Below are 17054 nucleotides of genomic sequence, written 5' to 3' on the forward strand. Positions count from 1 at the left end.
ATTAATTTAGCCCTCGTGTCTAACAATTCAGGTATTGAAAGTAGGTTTTAATTCAATAAATCATAAGCAAGATTTTTTCAAGTGAAAATTTAAAATGATATACCGAATTAACATAGAAATATATGCTATTCATGTGTTGTATAATTATTTTTCTGCTTAAAGATCAAGCTTCCTGCAAAACCGAATATAATCAATCGCTTTTGGATAAGTTTAATTTTACTTAAGTAAATACTAAAGCTATTTTAGGTTTATAAGATATCAAATAATATTAACTAACACAAAACTAAATATTTAATCCATTAATTATATAAACAGTAGTTTAAGATGCTCTAGCTTGACAAGAATTATTTTGATGCTTATATGTACATATTTATGCACACTAGCTATTAATAGAATTTAAAATCAAAAATTTAATAAAAATGGCTAATGTCTTTGATTCTGATGAAGATGGAGGTGTCAATGAAGTGGTTGCAAATGATGAAGATGATGAAGAAGATGATGACTATATCCCAGAAAAACAAGGTATGCATCACTTAAAATGTTATTACAATTGGTTTTGAAAAATTATTTCTTTTAAAATCTGAATCATAATTTTTAGTAAATAAGATTAGAAATTGTAACTTTTTGTTGTTCAATATTAATAGTATAAAAGCATTCAAGTTTAAAAATTATGGTTTCATTAACTACATTTGTACTCAACAAAGATTGACACATGATATTTTTTCATGAAAAATAAGAATGCAAGACCACAAAGCTTAGAAACAATCCAATTTACACTAAGTAACTTAAAATTAGTAGATGATAGTATAACCAGGGCTGGATTAAGGGCACTGTTGGCCTAAGTCTGGTTAATAAAGAAAAGCCTAATTTTGCAAACAAAATGATAATGTAAACAAAGTTAGCACAAATATATATATGTATATTAGTGTATGATGTTCAACATTGCTTTTTTCCTTGCCTCAGTAAGCTGTAGGTACCAAAAACAAGTGCTGTCAAAACATCTATTTCTAAACTCTAGATATTAATACTACATTGAAGGGTTGTAGTATGTTGTTCAGCATTTAATATAATATATCAGCTTCTTAAGATGAAAAAGTTATTATATTTCATGCTGCTTTTCTTGTATCTCTTATCTTTTTCATCTTTAATACACTAAATTTGCTTAAGAACAATGCATATGTTCTTGTAACTAAGCTATTATACATAAACAGCTCTTGCATTAGTATTACCAAACATTTAGTCACTTGGAAATCTGATGTGAATCTGTTAAGATCCTCCATATATGTATAGATTCAGAGAAAAGCTAATACAGTTCCTGAGTCAAGTCTATGTGTACTTCCAATCTAGTAAATTCATCCACCATGTGCAACCACAATTTAGTGGGCTAAACCACTATATTGCGGTTACACACGGTGAGTTTAGTTCACTTGATTGGAAGGATAAGATGGATTGCACAAGACTCTTGGCAAAAAGGAAGCCAGATTAGATGCTGCAAAGTAAACCTAGTTGCTGACAATACTGAGGTATTACCTTTGTAGAGAAAAAGTTTCAAATTGTTACTCTTGAGCATGTTTCCTCACCTCCTTTACCAGTAACAATTTTGATACCTACAATGGTGCGTAATGAAATTTTTTTTCTTATGATAAGAAACTGTCTCTACATATCTGTCTATATATGGCCTGATCCTTTATTGTTGTTTCTTCTAGTTCTATTTTAGCTTTTTGTAGCTATCACAAAGTTTTGTCAGGATTTGTATTCTGGAATCATTTCTCTATGTTAGAGTTTGCTGCTAAACCTAAATAACATTTGACATGAGAAGTGATGCTGTCTCTTTTAGTGGTGGTTATAAACAGTCAAAGAATATCCCCATTTGTTGGAAGATGTGAGCTTGGTTTACCATTCTCTATCAACCAGACTTTTGTTCAGTTTCTTGTTATTACCATTACAGTTTTCTCTTGCAATTATAAATATCAATCGTTTTAAACTGTCAGTGTACTGAACTCTGCAAACAAATATCAATTAAGTGTTTATTATACTTTACTTTTAGTAGTTTAATATTACGCTGTTAATCCTAATAATAGTATTAATCATCAACCTTTTGATTTTCTGTTGAATGAACAAACTTCTATATCAATCATTTAAAATGTATTAAAATGAAAAAAAAAAATTATTATTTTAAATAAACTGATTAGTTCATCCTTAATTTGGTGTGTAGAAGAATAAAAAAACCTTACAAAACAATTATTTTAGAATATATATCAGTAAAAATGAAATTTAAATTGTTCAAAAAATATTCTAATATAATTTTGTCATTAAGATGTAGTTATAACTATATTGGGTTTTTGTAACTTAAAAAGTTGTTTATGAAATATATCAAATTCAATTTCTCAACGTTATTTAAAAAACTGTTATTTTATGCAAAAATGAGATTTATATTGTTTAAATTATTTATAATTACATATTATCTTTATATTATTCAAATTTAAATCTTGTTGTATATATATATTAGAAACCTGTTAGTTTTTTTTTAAGTTGTTGTGTCTGATGATGCTGATGATTCTGATCCTGATTTCAATGCAAAAAAACGCAAATCATCAACAAGTAAGAGAGGCCGTTCTTCTAGAAGTTCACCACCAGAAAAAAAAGCAAAAGTTACTGATACATCTATTAAAAAAGCCAAAGGAAGACCCAAAAAATCGTCCCCTACCAAAGCACCTGTTCCTAAAACTCCAGGTCAAAGAGGAAGACCACGTTCTATATCAAAAGTTACTCACAATAAATTAAGTGAAGAAACAGAGAAAACTAACGATGTGATTGATTCAAAAAGAAATTCACTTAGAAGGTAAATTTTTATTAACCAGTAGAAAATAGCAAAACAGAATTCGTTTAGGTGGTAAACTTTCATTTACCAGTTTCATTTACCTTATTGTATTGTAATCAATAAAAGTTAATCGGAGAAAACTGAGGGAAGGAATGCAAAGAATTAATTTCTGAAATTAAATGCCTGATATTGATTTAATATGTTTATATGTTGCATTTATGAATGGAATTGTATAAAACTTTCATTTGCATAGCAAAATATTACTGTACCTAGTTAGATTTGTATAGCATATTTATTATTATTCTTTACTTTAATAATAAAATATTTTGACTCGTTACTTGTTATAGATATAAATATTATTGATGTATATATTATTATTATAATATTTCAAAAAAGTACATATAAAAGCGTGTCAACTAATAAAATGTGAAAGTAGAAAACCTACCAAAAAGAAGTACTCATCAATTTTTTTTTAAAATCTAAATAGTACTTCTAATGCATTAGTATATAAAATTGAAATATCTCAAAGAAATAAATTTATTCTTGTGAATGTCCAATATAATTTCAAGCTTTTGCTTTTGTGGTCCCCATAAGCACAGCGTAATCATAATTATTTGATGTTTTTTTTTACAAAAAAAATTCAAATCTTTAGTGTCTCTGCAAAGGGTTTTTATTTTTTTCATTTTTTTGATTCATGATTACCCAGCACTTTTCAAAAACTACCAATTCTGGGTAGTTTAGAGGATTAGCCATTTTTAATCAATGTTTACATCATTTTATTCTATAGTCAGTTTATCATAATGACTTAAGTCAGACCAGAATACAGGTCCATTATCATTTGATTTAATGAGAGGTAAGAGATGTTTTTGTAAGCCATCTTTAAAATATATTTCACCAGTTAGTGTCAACTTACACATATAAAATGCTGATTTTTTGCCACAACTGTGAATTACTTACTAAATAAAGGCTTTTTTAGCAAATTTATCATGTTTTATATATTTAAATTTTTTATTTGCTTCTCTATAATTAGAATTATAGTAGACAGCCCTAGGATTTTGTTGACGATTGTACTTGATGTAAGTTCTATTGTAATTTGGCACTTTTTGTGAGTTGAAAGAGTGAAGACCATATTCATTTCAAACTTTTACAACAAAACTGTGAATGAAAGAATCCATATTTTTTGGTCATTCTCTGAGTTAGAGACCTGGGTTAATCTTGAAACCATTAACAAGTTTTCTAATCAGTTTTTAATTTTGAAAACCATCCATCATCAATTTTCCATCACCAGATTTTGGTCAAATTGACTTTGTTTAAGAAAAATGTTAAGTAAAACAACTAATGATGTAGGGATGAATTTACTTCTATTAAAAACTTCCAAATATTTGTGTATAATTGTTTCTCTAATGTCTTTAGTCTTTTTTTTAAATACAATTTAATGGAATTATAATTTAATGGTAAAGTTAAAACATTTCATAGTTACAACATTTAGTAAACAAAATACAAACACAATAAGAATTTTATCAATATAACCACTGAAGAAAAAGGTGTATTTAACATTTTACGTTTTTTTAGTTTACATGCTTTACAAAAGTATTTCACAGTAAGGAAATCATCCTTACTGTTTAGCAATGCAGGTTGACAGCTATTATTCTAAATATGCTAAAAATTGAAATATTTGCATTATAAGAAACTTGTAATCATTAATTGTTTGTACAGTCATTTATATCAATAGATGACTATACAAACATAACTGCACATAATCGCTGTACAAAATAATTGTATCAATGCTTTTAATGTAATGCAGCATTATAGATTTAGCATTTTGATATAAAAATTAATTTACACCATTTCGATGTAGATATAGTATGAGAATAAAAGTATTATGTAGTTAGTGAATGGCTAAGCTATAAACCTTTGTCTATTTGCTGTTTGATTGATTGTGTCAGCTAAAGTAATAAGTTTGGATTGGGTAGTAAATCAATGGACAATAGTCTAAGAAACAAAGTAGTTTTTTTTCTTTCATTTTTTAAATTTTTTAAAAAACTTTTATTTGTATAGAAACCCATTCAGATTTTTAATGTTTTAAAATTTTTCCTAAAGTAAATAAATTCCTTATTTGCCATTTTCATTTTATCAATGAAGAGTATATTAAGGTGGAATGCAAAAATGCATCTTGTTTAAATTTTAGCCCAATAATAATGAAGAATTCTAAAAATTTTGGTTAATTCTTTCTCAATTTTCAGGAGCTCAAGAAGCACTCGAAAATTAGTTTCTTATGCTGATGCTGATTTTTCAGGAGAAGAACATCAATCTGAGTATGATGAACTTGAAGATGATGTTTTAGAAGATAAAAAATCAAAAGCAGATGAACAAGTAAACAAGAAACAGCATGTTGAGAATTTATGGTCAACTTTTAAAGATGATGTCAATAAAAAAACTAAGAATGTTGAAACCAATGAAACTTTAAAAAACAATTTTGAAAAAATCGATAAAGAAACTGATGTAGCAAAGCATAGCAAGACCAATCAAGATACAAAATCAGTTTCAATTCATAATGAGAAACAATTGGATAAGTCGCAAGAGGCTAATGTAGAAAAATTGGAAGGTGATGTAGTGACTGAAACAAATATCTCTGAAAAAAAAGAATTTGAGCCCACTGGGAATTCTGAAAAAGAATTAAAAAACAATAATGAAAACATTGTAGGTACATTTCAAGATGAGAAAAGAAAAACTTTTTTAGGAAGCAAAGTTGAGGAGCAGCTTCAAAAACCTGTAAGTGCTTTCAGTGTAATGTGGTAGTTTAATTTCAAACTCAGCAAATAGTTTTAAAAAAAAATAAATAATTTTAAAAATAGTTTAAAAAAAAAAATGAATAATTTTAATTTGTTAAACACAATTTCAGTTACTTACAAATCAACCAACAAATTTTTAAACCCTAATTTTTTAAATTCTTCTTGTTACAGTTTGCTAGAATTATTATGTTATATTACCTGAGAAATTAATATTCAATCCTAAAAATTCAATCCAAGGTTTCAATAATGGGAGAAGGAGCAAAGAAAACTGTCTCTGTTACTGAAACATATGATTTTGCTGGTGAAACTGTCAAGTAAGATTTATTTTCCTAATTAATAACACAAGGACAGAAAAGTATTTCTTTAACAAGTTTTTTAAGGAAATTGTTATTGTCTTGAGATTTGGCAGTTTCAAAACTGTTTTTTCTCTATCAGGTCTAGTTTTTTTTTCCTGCAGGACATTTTTTTAGAAAAATATTTTAAAATGCAATTACTTTTAATTTTTTATAACTTCAAATTTTTGGCGAAAATATTTTTCTTGTATCATTGCCTATATCACCAAGGTTTATGAAGAATGATCTAGTGAAAGTGGCAAAGTTTAGTGTTTATATTTGCCCCAATTTTTCAAACTGGATTATTGTAAACTTGATCTTTGTAAGTTCTCTCATTTAAGTTCTTTCCAAGTTTTCACTAATGTTCTGAAGCTTTTTTGAAATCAGATCAAAATACATTGACATATCCTTTAGGGAAAAAAGAAGAATTTAAAAGTCCTTTCAAATTATCCACTTGTATTCATAATAAAAATATTTCTTATTAATAAGCTTAGATTTTTTAACTGTATATAAATTTAAAAATGAAAAAGCGTTCACTTTGATACTAGTTTAATAGTAGTATTAAAATGTACACTTTTTTTTCATTATTTTCTTTTTTTTCATTATTTTCTTTTTTTTTACTACTTTAGTGGTTTTTAAACTTATAAGAAAAGAAGTTATTTTTTATAATTTAAAAAAAAAGGTATGCTGTTGAGAAAAAACTTTGCCTGATTGAGAAAAATTAAGTTCATATTTATGTTCTTATGCCTAAAAAAAAAAAAAAATGGCTAAAATAACATGTGATATGTTAACATGTAGAGAGCTTTCTTTTCTTTGTCTGTTTAACAAATTTTTAACTTTTAGATTTATTTTGCTTTTGGCATTTTTGTTTTTTATGACTTGACTGTCAGAGTAGTGTTCATGTATTTATTTTATCTATGCAGTTCATACATAAATTTCTAACTATTTCAGAGTCACTAAACAAGTTCAAGCAACTGATGACGTGTCACAAAGTTCAAGTAGCTTTAATAGCAGTCTTTCAAATAGTTCATCATCAAGTAGCTTGTCATCAAATGAGTAAGTCCTTCAATCATTATTTATTTTTTAAAAATTGAATTAACTTATATTTATTTGAGAACAAGTCCTTATTGTATAGCAATTGAAGTAACTACAAGTTCAAATAAGGTTTAAGATTTTCAACTGCAAAAGTTTGAGCATTATTCTGCTACCTATACGATATAGTTCTTTTCCTTATACTTATCTTCTTCTATGTTCATCATATGGATTTATTAACTCTTCATTATTTCGTTTTCACTTCATTAGATACTAGATGTTGGGATTATCTTTTTAAAAATTTTGGTATTCGATGTTTATGTTCTGGTACAATAATAATTGTAATAATTATTATAATAATTACAGAATTATTACAATAATTACAAAACTATTCTTGAAGGTGATGTTTTGAGAGTTTGTTTTTTTTTTGCTGTGTATTAGCATGTCTTTGTCATCTTTTCAGTTTTTGTAATGAACATTTTTCATTGCCTTTGAAATCTTTATCTGAATCAACAGTCTGAACAATCAATGAAAGGAGAATTTGGCCTTTTTTTAGTTAAGGTTTTCTGTAACGTCAAGGTTTATTCTTTTTTTTCTCCACTTCATTTGTTTAATAAAAGACAACTGAGTTAAATTTGTTGAATCGATCCGACATTGTGACTCGTATATAGTTTGTTTTTTAGAAGTGAAACTCAAGATTTATGATTTTACAAATAACCTTTTGTTTTATAATAGTAGGGTTGTTTTTTTGTGACTATTTTACAAGGTTCATTGCACTCCTAGAAAATATTTCTTAACAAACTTAATTTAAATTCCAGTCAGAAAATTTCTTTTTTCTCTATTGTTACATTTAATTCTTTAAACTAATTGCATTAGTGAATAAAAAGTTTTTCTTTTTAAAAAAAAAAACATTAATAGGTTGTTAAAATTTTTTTTTTTAAAGAATTGCAGGGTTAAAAGTTTTAAAGAATTGCAGGGTTAAAAGTTTTAAAGAATTGCAGGGTTAAAAGTTTTAAAGAATTGCAGGATTAAAAGTTTTAAAGAATTGCAGTGTTAAAAGTTTTAAAGAATTGCAGGGTTAAAAGTTTTAAAGAATTTCAGGGTTAAAAGTTTTAAAGAATTGCAGGGTTAAAAGTTTTTCCTAAATTTATTTGTTTTAGTTGCAATGAATCTTCTTGTCTTGCTTTTCTTTCTTTTTTTGTTTTTTTTTTGTTTTTTTTTTGCTTTGAATTTGTGTTTGTGTTATTTAAAGTTCAAAGCGAGGTGGTGTGGCCAATGTCCTTGATTCATTTACAAAGAAGAAGAAGATGAGCGTTCTGGTACGGAAAACAAAATCATTTTTATAACAGAAAGAAACTGTGACGTCATATTTTAACTAACTTAACGCTCTTAACTCACCACACGTCATCAGGATTTCTCTTACTAAACTTTATGTCAGTAAGGTCTTCGTTTAATGTGCATAAATGTCTATAGGATCTCGTCTCATCGTAGGAGCTCAACTGATGTTGTGCGGTAAAAATGACAACGAAAAATATTAGACTTAATATCTTGGAATACAGTTTGTATATTTCGAAGCATTAAAACATCATCTTTGAAAAATAAGCAGACATAAAGACGTTCAATTTGATCTTATTAATTTCATCTTTTCCGTAAAAACTGGAGCTGCTTTTTATTCTGAAATTAGAATTTGGCTATTTTAAATTTATGATTCCATGACATTTCTTAAAACTCCAAAAGTTTCATTATGGTCCCTATGTCTTTATTATTTTTCGGTGCAAAGTTTATTTGATGAGAGTTTAATATTTTTTTTTTTCAGGAAAAATCAAAGCATGATTGGGAAAGCTACAAAGCAGAGGCTGACCTAGCTGACGAAATGAAGCACAATAAGGGTGTTGGGTATGGAGTTTTTTTTGCTTTGTATAAAAGTTAAAATTGTTGGAAAACAGTTAAAGTTTCTTTGTTTTTAACGAGTTTTGTTTTTACTTCTGAGTATCATTATAGATACCTTGATAAGCAAGATTTTCTTAATCGTGTTGATTATCAGCAGTGGGAAAGAGAGAGAGAAATGCGTTTATATACCAATCGTAAATGATTATTAATCCAAGTAAAGATTATGCTGGTGATTCGTGGTCAGAGTTGCAGTTTTATTTATTTTAAAACTATTACTATAAGCGCGTTTGGAACAATTTTAAAAAGATAATTATTTAATTATTGCGCCTATAGCAACAACAGCTGAAAAAGGTTTATATGATGAAAATGAATAATGCTTTACGCATCTGTGTTGTGAAATGTGTACAAACTCTCCTTTCTTTTGTGTTTATATTTTCCCTTTTTTTTTTTTTTTTCGAAACTGTTGGTTTTGAAATGTACAAGGTGTGAAATTTTTTATTCCAATTTCTCGTTTTATCTTGTTTTTTGTGTTGTTTATTATCCAAGTAGATGTTTTGTGACGTCTGAAATCAGCTGTTTTCGTGTTTTTGTTGCTTTAGTGTGATTTGCATCGAAAACTCTTAGAACATAGTTTATAACCAAATAAATCTTATTGTTGTTAAAACCGAAGTTTATAACAAATTGCGATCGATTAGCATAAAAAAGCTTACTTTAAAAAATAGCACGCAACCATAATTTTTAATCTTAGGTTAATATTTTTTAAGAAAATTCATTTGGAGGTAATTCAGTCAATGTGCAGATTTAGTTAATTTAGCGTCTTCGATAAGTACTGCAAATAATATCTTGCTTTAATACCTTTACAAAATTTCGCTTTTTTAACCTTTAAATAATTTAATAAAAACTTAATTATCGAGCCTATTTTAAGGTGTGCAACTGAACTAACATAATATAATCAATTCTAATTTTAAAAATTAGCTTAGTAAACGAGTCAAAACATCGCACAGTTTTACTGGGTCTTGCTCAAAGTTAAGTTAACCTGAGGCTAGTCTTAAAATTTTCGTTGCCTGTATTTAATGGTTTTTGAAAAGAAATTGGTGCTTTAAAATTAATAATTTTTTTCACAACATCTTTACTCACCAGAAAAAGAAAAAATAGGTTTTCCGTTAATTTCCGTTCTATTTTCCTCTTAAACCAATTGTTATTCACAACTATTAGTTGATGTCAGTTTGATCATTTTCTATAAAAGGTTGGACAAAACTGCGAGTAATGACCAGTTTAGTCGCATTTAAGCTTTTTTGAGAATTCGAGAAGACCCGAAAGTTAGAATACACAAAAATGAGTTGAAAAGCAATAAACGAAACAACGGAGTGGCAGACAGTAGATATGAAGGATGGTTCTAGGATCAACGACAAAAGCAGCAAATAAATTAATGCTTTTCCGAGAGTTGCGTCAGAAATACTCTGCAGACATTTTCCGAGAGTTACTTCAGAAACACTGTAAACATGTGCTGTCCAATAATACATATTTTGGGTGGAAATTTGTGGGGTTTTTCTTAAGGATAATGGTACCGAGTTTAAAAATTTTATTTATTTTTCAATCAACAAGAATTCTTACAGTTGAGCACAAACAATAGAGTATATTCATTATTTTTTTCTTTTTTAAAACAAAGGAATCAATGCATTTAAATTACACAAATTGTTTTTGTGGTTGGTGCAGGGGTTGTTTTCCTTTTGGGGCATATGGGTCAAGAGCTATAAAATCACAGTAAAAGTAATTAAAATTAACTTGAGTTAAGGAAAAAGAGCTTTTTAAATTGTCAGAATAAACTAATTCATATAAATTTACGAAAGTTCTAAAAATATGTAAGAATCCAAGGGCTCTTTTCTCCATTTGGGACAATTGGGTCAAACAAAATACAATTTCTGCATAAGCCGTAAAAACAACTAGTTAAAAAAACAAGAAGAATATCAAGAAAGTATGTTAAAATCCCTGGGCTCAATTTTTCCATTTAGGGGAATTGGGTCTAAAGCAATAAAATGTTTGTGGAAACCATAAAAAACAACTTTAGTTCTTATGTTCCTGAAAGTAAAATTGTCAATATGATTATCATTAAAAATTATGATAGATTTATCTTTGTTTACATTTCAACAGTAGGATCTGAAATAGCAACCCAGCTAACACAAAACGTTCAAGAAACGGTCGGGCACGTTCTAAAAACTTTTCCATCGTTCTTCGAACATACTTGAACGTTTTGTGTTAGCTGGGAATTAACTGTCCTCAGTATATAATAGTATTTGGCCATTGACACAAAAATTCTTTAACAGATTCAGAATGATAATATAGTGCAGCCCCATTATACAACAAAATGTTAAATCTATTACCTATTAAAGGAGCAAACTTACACTTGTTTTCACCTTTTCCAATAAGAAAAGAATTGAAATATCGTGCCACACCCCAGCTAACACAAAACAATCAAGAAACGTTCTTCGAACGTATTTGAACGTTTTGTGTTAACTGGTACCAGGTTTATTATTTTCTTGTTTGTGGAATTCTTTACATGCAGTGCATATTAGTCTTACTGCCCCAGATTCAAAAATTTTAAATGCAAAAGTGTTTTTGTGAGCATCACTCAAAGCAATTTTTTCAAATAAATTTAGTACTTTATCTGTCTCAGTTGCAAAGTTTTTTAAAAGATGTAATTTACAAAAAAAGTTTGACAAATCCTTAAGTTCATTTTTCAGTTCACTTGTTAAACTATCCCAATGTTCTATAACTTTTGGTAACAATCATTTTGGTAATCTCTCATTTCTTTGAACTTACTGTTAAACAGTGGATTGACAGAATCTAAATCTGACATATATGTCTTAAACGAACAAATTGACTTTTTCAAAGTTTTTTTCCCTGTCTTTGTGTCTAGAATATCACAAATATGATCCAATAAATCTGTTAAAGAACTCAAATTTGGTACAGCATCCCTGGAGGCCATTTCTAATAATCCTAATGATTTCTTGATCAGTTAGTCAACTGAAAGTTTTGATAATGTTTTAATATTTGTTTGTTCCATCTCCACGGAAATAGTTTCCTGTATCTTTCTCAATATAACATTTCCTCTTTTACTTGAAGCTGTGCAAGAATTAAAGCTTCTGACATAAATCTAGATCTTGTATCTACTCAGGGGAGTTTTTTAAAAAAATTTTAATAACATTATTGACCTTGTTCATACTGACTTTTAATGATAACTTCTCGAATACCATTTGAATAACGTCCTCTTTCAAATGTTACAATTTCCTCATCTTCCTACAATTCCAAAAAGAACATTTACGTAAATGTTTTCTTTGTTTTATGCTTCAACTTTTATAAAGTCCTTTAACTTCTGACTTTATAAAAGTGAGATTTTTAATCGAAAAGGGAAATTCTTTCGTTCGTTTTACTTAAATTATTTTTCACACGGTTTAATTTCTTTTTGAGATTTCTTTTTTCTTGACATTTCAACATTTGCATTTTTATTTTCTAGCATTTGATTAAGGTTATTGAATTCCAAATTTAAAGTTTGAGATTGTTTTTCAAATTGTGCTTTTGATGCAACAACTTCTTTTTCTTTTTTTTTTTCAACTTTATATCTTGATAAACAATCTTCGTGTTTAAATTTCGAATTTTGTTCGTTTTATTCTTTAGCTTCAATGCACTAAACTTTTTTTCTAGGAGTCAACAGGCTTTTGTTTGTTGTTGATTTAGTGCGTTACATTGCGTGGCTTTTCTTAGAAAATCTAACTTCTCTCCATTGCTGGTTTTTACAGCTAATTTAAGTTTTTTTAATTTTCACTTTCAAAACTATTCAACTGGTTATAATAGTCTTCAAAAATTTTAGAGTTTTGGTTTTGAGATAATGTAAGCCTTTTGTAAGATTTTTTTCTTTTTCAGATGATGTTGATTGTAAAGATGATTGAACATTTGTTTCAGATAATGGTGATATAAACTTTAAAAGGAAAAAATCTACTTTCTTTTTCTTAGTTAGTAACCTAACTTTTTGAATCTCTCGTCTCATTTTCGAAAACGAAGTAAGGTCATTTTTAGCAATTTGGAAACTGTAAAAAAATTGTTGTCTAAAAATATACACATATTGGCTAAGCTTTTGTCTTCTATATTTTGATACCAGAAATACAAATCTCCATTCTGCATTTCAAACACCAAGATATAAAAAAACTAACTATATATCAAAGTTACATTAATAAGCGCTTTCTATGTAAGCATGTAAATAACTAGCGATGTAGGTTGAACGGAGAACCATAATAGCGCCAAGGAAAAAATCGAAAAAATCATGGAAATGTATTTTTTAAATTGCTAAAACCAGATATAAAAAGCAAATTGTTATAAAAACAAATATCAGATACTGTAATTTAATAAGCTTAATATTCTTTTATAAGGTGCTAGAATCCCAAAAAAGCGATGTAAAACAGCATATTTACTTGTCAAAATGTGTAAATTAATATAACTATGAAGAAAACGACTTTAAAAATTTTCTGGCTTCTTTTTTAAGGAGCTTTAAAAAATAACCTTTACAGAACTATATTTTTATTTAACATTTGCCAATGGAATGCAACTGACAATTTGGTTTGAAATTAGATAGCTTTAAAAATATTTCCTGAAAAAGTTGCCGAAAAATTCGCGTTTATGTTGAACTAGCGACATAGGAAAAGTCACGTGACTAAAATGCCTATTTAAAGTATTGGTTTTTCTAAATTTAATTAAGTAGATTTTTGTAATATCTATACAAGTTGAATCAACTAACACATCTACATAAAAATGCTTTTTTAATGTAGATGTGTTAGTTGATTCAACTCCTAAATTTGCAATCTTGTTAAACCAATCCAAAAGATATTCAGAGCTTGCAAAAAAGCACGTAGCTTGCAAAAAAGCACGTTATTACTGTGTTCGACGATAGTTAAAGCTATAATTGTATGTTTTAGTATGGTACCTTACAAATTTTCCTTAAAAAAAAAGTTATTTCAAAATCTTCTTTAGTTTTTATTTCATGGTAATTTAAACTTTTTAAACAAACAAAAATTTTAATACGTCTGTTTTTTTTTGTTTTTTTTTAAATTCCTGTTTAGTTCCAGTCTCTTTAGTCTCCAGTCTCTTGGAGAAATGTGAAAAGTTCGAGCTACTTCTCGTTTTATATTTTCAAAGAATTAAGCTTAAATTTATAATAACACAATATAAATATTATTACAGTATAAATCAAGATATCCGGATTAACCAAGGTATACAAGAGTTACAAAAAAATTATTTAAAACTTATTTAAAACTTAATTATTTAAAAATTATTTAAAGCTTGTTATATTTATGAGTTGTTATACGTTTTTATTTTGAAACACTTTTTTAATTCGGAAAGAAAAAAATATAATTAATGAACACGATGAATGCTCAATGTAAAATCACACTTTTACAGAATTCAAATCATGAAATTTAAGTCGCTCTCATTTTCCAGGATGCGTGCTTTTGATTTTTTGATGCAGCGCAAAATCGCTTCAGCGTTTTATTTGCTTTGAAATAAGAGATTTATATATAGTTATGATAAGTAATTTTCTGCTCAAAACCATGTTTCAATTAATAGTATCTTCCAAGTTGGAGAGAATTTACCACCCCACCTTGTAAATTTTGTTCCACGTTATCAATTTTGTAGAGTTTTGATGGTTTAATGTTCTAGGTGCCAATCGGATTGCAACATTTTGTTACTCATTTTTATAATAATTTTTAGGAAGGGAAAGTATAAAAGTTCTAAATTACAAAATGAGAAAAAGAAGACATCAGTTTTGAAAAAAAAACAAACAGTTATTCAATATCTTTTGACCAATAAGCATCACTCAATAAGTGAAATATTAATTAAAGGTGATATATAAAGACGCACTATTGAGCGAATCCAAGATAAATTTAAAAATGGCCTCCCATTATGTGTTTGGAGACAAGACAAATGCGGTCGAAAAAAGAAAATTAAACCCAGGAACGAGAGAATGCCAGCAAAAATAGGAAATGAAAATAAATTTGCTACATGTTCTGCAATTACCAGCAAGTTAAACGAGGTGGGACTAAATGTAGCAATAATCACAGTTCTACGAAGTTTGTATGGATTGGGCATTAGAAAGAGAAGGCAAGCAAAAACGCAAAAATTAACTTATGCCCAAAGTAATAGTAAATAAAAATGCTAGTTTCACGGTTGATGATTGGAAAGGACCAGTACAAAAAAGTCTTAAAACTTATCTTTTACTTCAATTGAAGAAATGGTTTCCCAATAAGCAGAAAAAAATAAATATGCAAGATGGAGCCTCATGCCACACTGCAAAATCTATTAAAAAGTTATTAGCTTCTCAAAAAATTCCACAATTGGATTTGCCAGAGAACTCCTCAGATATAAACTCCATATAAAATGTATGGGAGTTATAAAAAAAGAGAAATTTCCATGGAGGTCTTAAATAAGAACCAAGTGATTTGAAAAAGTTATTTGGCGTCGTCTTCGTGTGGTGATAAAAAAATAAGGGAGAATCAACAAAATATTGAGGATTTCTTTTAATAAACATATTCTTCTTCTTCTTATTATTATTATTACTTTGTTAGAAAGTAATTGTATTTTACAAAAATATAAAATTTCTGTATATATATATATATATATATATATATATATATATATATATATATATACATATATATATATATATACATATATATATAAAACAAGTTTTATAACTAGAATAGCAAATAATAAAAAAAATAGCAACTCGGACTTCTAATTTGATCAGGGACTGTACAACCTGCTTGAATATTTAATTCCGTCTAAACCCATTTATCTGGATCATCGTCTTCTCGGCCTATGTGACATGAAATAAATCTATGGGTTCAGCTCTGTGAGCAAATGTAATAATGGCTACAGAAAAATTTAACAGCTCTAATCTGTGAAAATATAGATAAGTTGCTGAGCCAACCATAGCGTAGATAAAGTTTGGATTATGCTGAAAAAAGTTCAAACTCATTTATATTTTTATTTTTCCATTTAATAACAAAAGAGTTCCAATAATCAGGACCGTTGTTTATTTTAAGTGATAAAAATAAGGTTTTTTAGCTGTATTTTAAACGCCTTTATTAACAGCCTACATAAAAAAACCGTTATTCATGAACTAATGCTTTGATGAGAAAAGGTTTATCGATGTATTATCTTTTGTCGAAGTGATTTTTTAAAACTCAAATTAGATTTAAAGCTTATGAAAATGTCTTTTTGTTGTTAAATTTCTAGATTTCACGTACACCAGCAACGGCTTCTTTACACAAACATAAGCAAGATTCACTTTTTTGTTTGAATTCAGTTTCGCTAGTACCAGCTCTTAAATTTTCCATACTTAACGCTCTCCCTGGTAGTGGCAGTGCAGAAATTAAAATATGCGATTTGTTTGTTTCCTTTTTGTAACCTTCTGTGCTTATCTTCATTTCCAGGTAACTTTTGGGTCGGTAATAGAGTTCAGTTTTACCGTCAGACATTTTTATGCAGTTAATGCGAGTCTACTTGCAATCCAACAGAGTATTTAAATCTTGCACATAAATAGTTTACGAATATTATCACGCGCTGTTTGATCCTCGTTATATAACAAAACAAAAACCAAAACGTTTTTTATTTGAATAATTAAAAAGCTTCAGGATTTGTGAGAAGAAAAGAAAAAACGAGACGAAATATTTGAAGTATGTCGTAAATATGTATATATTTCTTAAAACCAGATTTAAGTGAGCTATTTACAAGAGCAGTTTAACATTTCAGATTGTCGTTAAGTTGATTTTATTTTCCGTTTACCACACATTTTTTTTTACGCGTCTAAAATTTGTAAAGGTGTTATAAGGCTATAATAACTTTTAATGAGTTATCAAACTTTTGTTGAATTTTAAAAAACACGTCTTTAAAAGTTTATTATGAACGTTTATAATGTTTGCATGTTTACAATGCGTCCTCAAACACATTTGGTTTTAGATTTTTACTTTATACAAATACTTGTTGTTGTTTTTTTGTTGCAAAATTGACGTTTTTATTTTTCTTTTCTTTTTATTCATAGTTATGAAATATTCATAATTTTTTTTTCTGCGTCATGAAATATTCATAAGTTTAAATTAGCCCTAATTAGCAATTAATTAATAACGTTAGAATTACAAA

At 27.7% G+C, this 17054-nt stretch overlaps 1 protein-coding gene across 2 annotated transcripts; it reads left to right on the top strand.

Annotated features, from left to right (window-relative positions):
* The first annotated feature begins 386 nt into the window (after positions 1-386).
* On the top strand, positions 387-9514 carry LOC145193235 (uncharacterized). Of its 2 annotated transcripts, XM_090101169.1 has the most exons (8): positions 387-522; positions 2533-2842; positions 5065-5593; positions 5851-5927; positions 6897-7001; positions 8230-8296; positions 8794-8873; positions 8979-9514. In XM_090101169.1, the coding sequence occupies exons 1-8, from the start codon at positions 420-422 to the stop codon at positions 9067-9069; spliced, it is 1362 nt and encodes a 453-aa protein (XP_089957295.1). In that variant the 5' UTR covers positions 387-419; the 3' UTR covers positions 9070-9514. The 2 variants fall into 2 exon arrangements, with proteins under 2 accessions (XP_089957295.1, XP_089957296.1); XM_090101170.1 differs by lacking the exon at positions 8230-8296.
* Positions 9515-17054: the final 7540 nt, after the last annotated feature.

Source organism: Hydra viridissima, unplaced genomic scaffold (genome assembly GCF_058129835.1).
Source record: "Hydra viridissima isolate aposymbiotic clone 2 unplaced genomic scaffold, HvirCarnegie_v1 scaffold_10, whole genome shotgun sequence".
Taxonomy (NCBI): domain Eukaryota; kingdom Metazoa; phylum Cnidaria; class Hydrozoa; order Anthoathecata; family Hydridae; genus Hydra; species Hydra viridissima.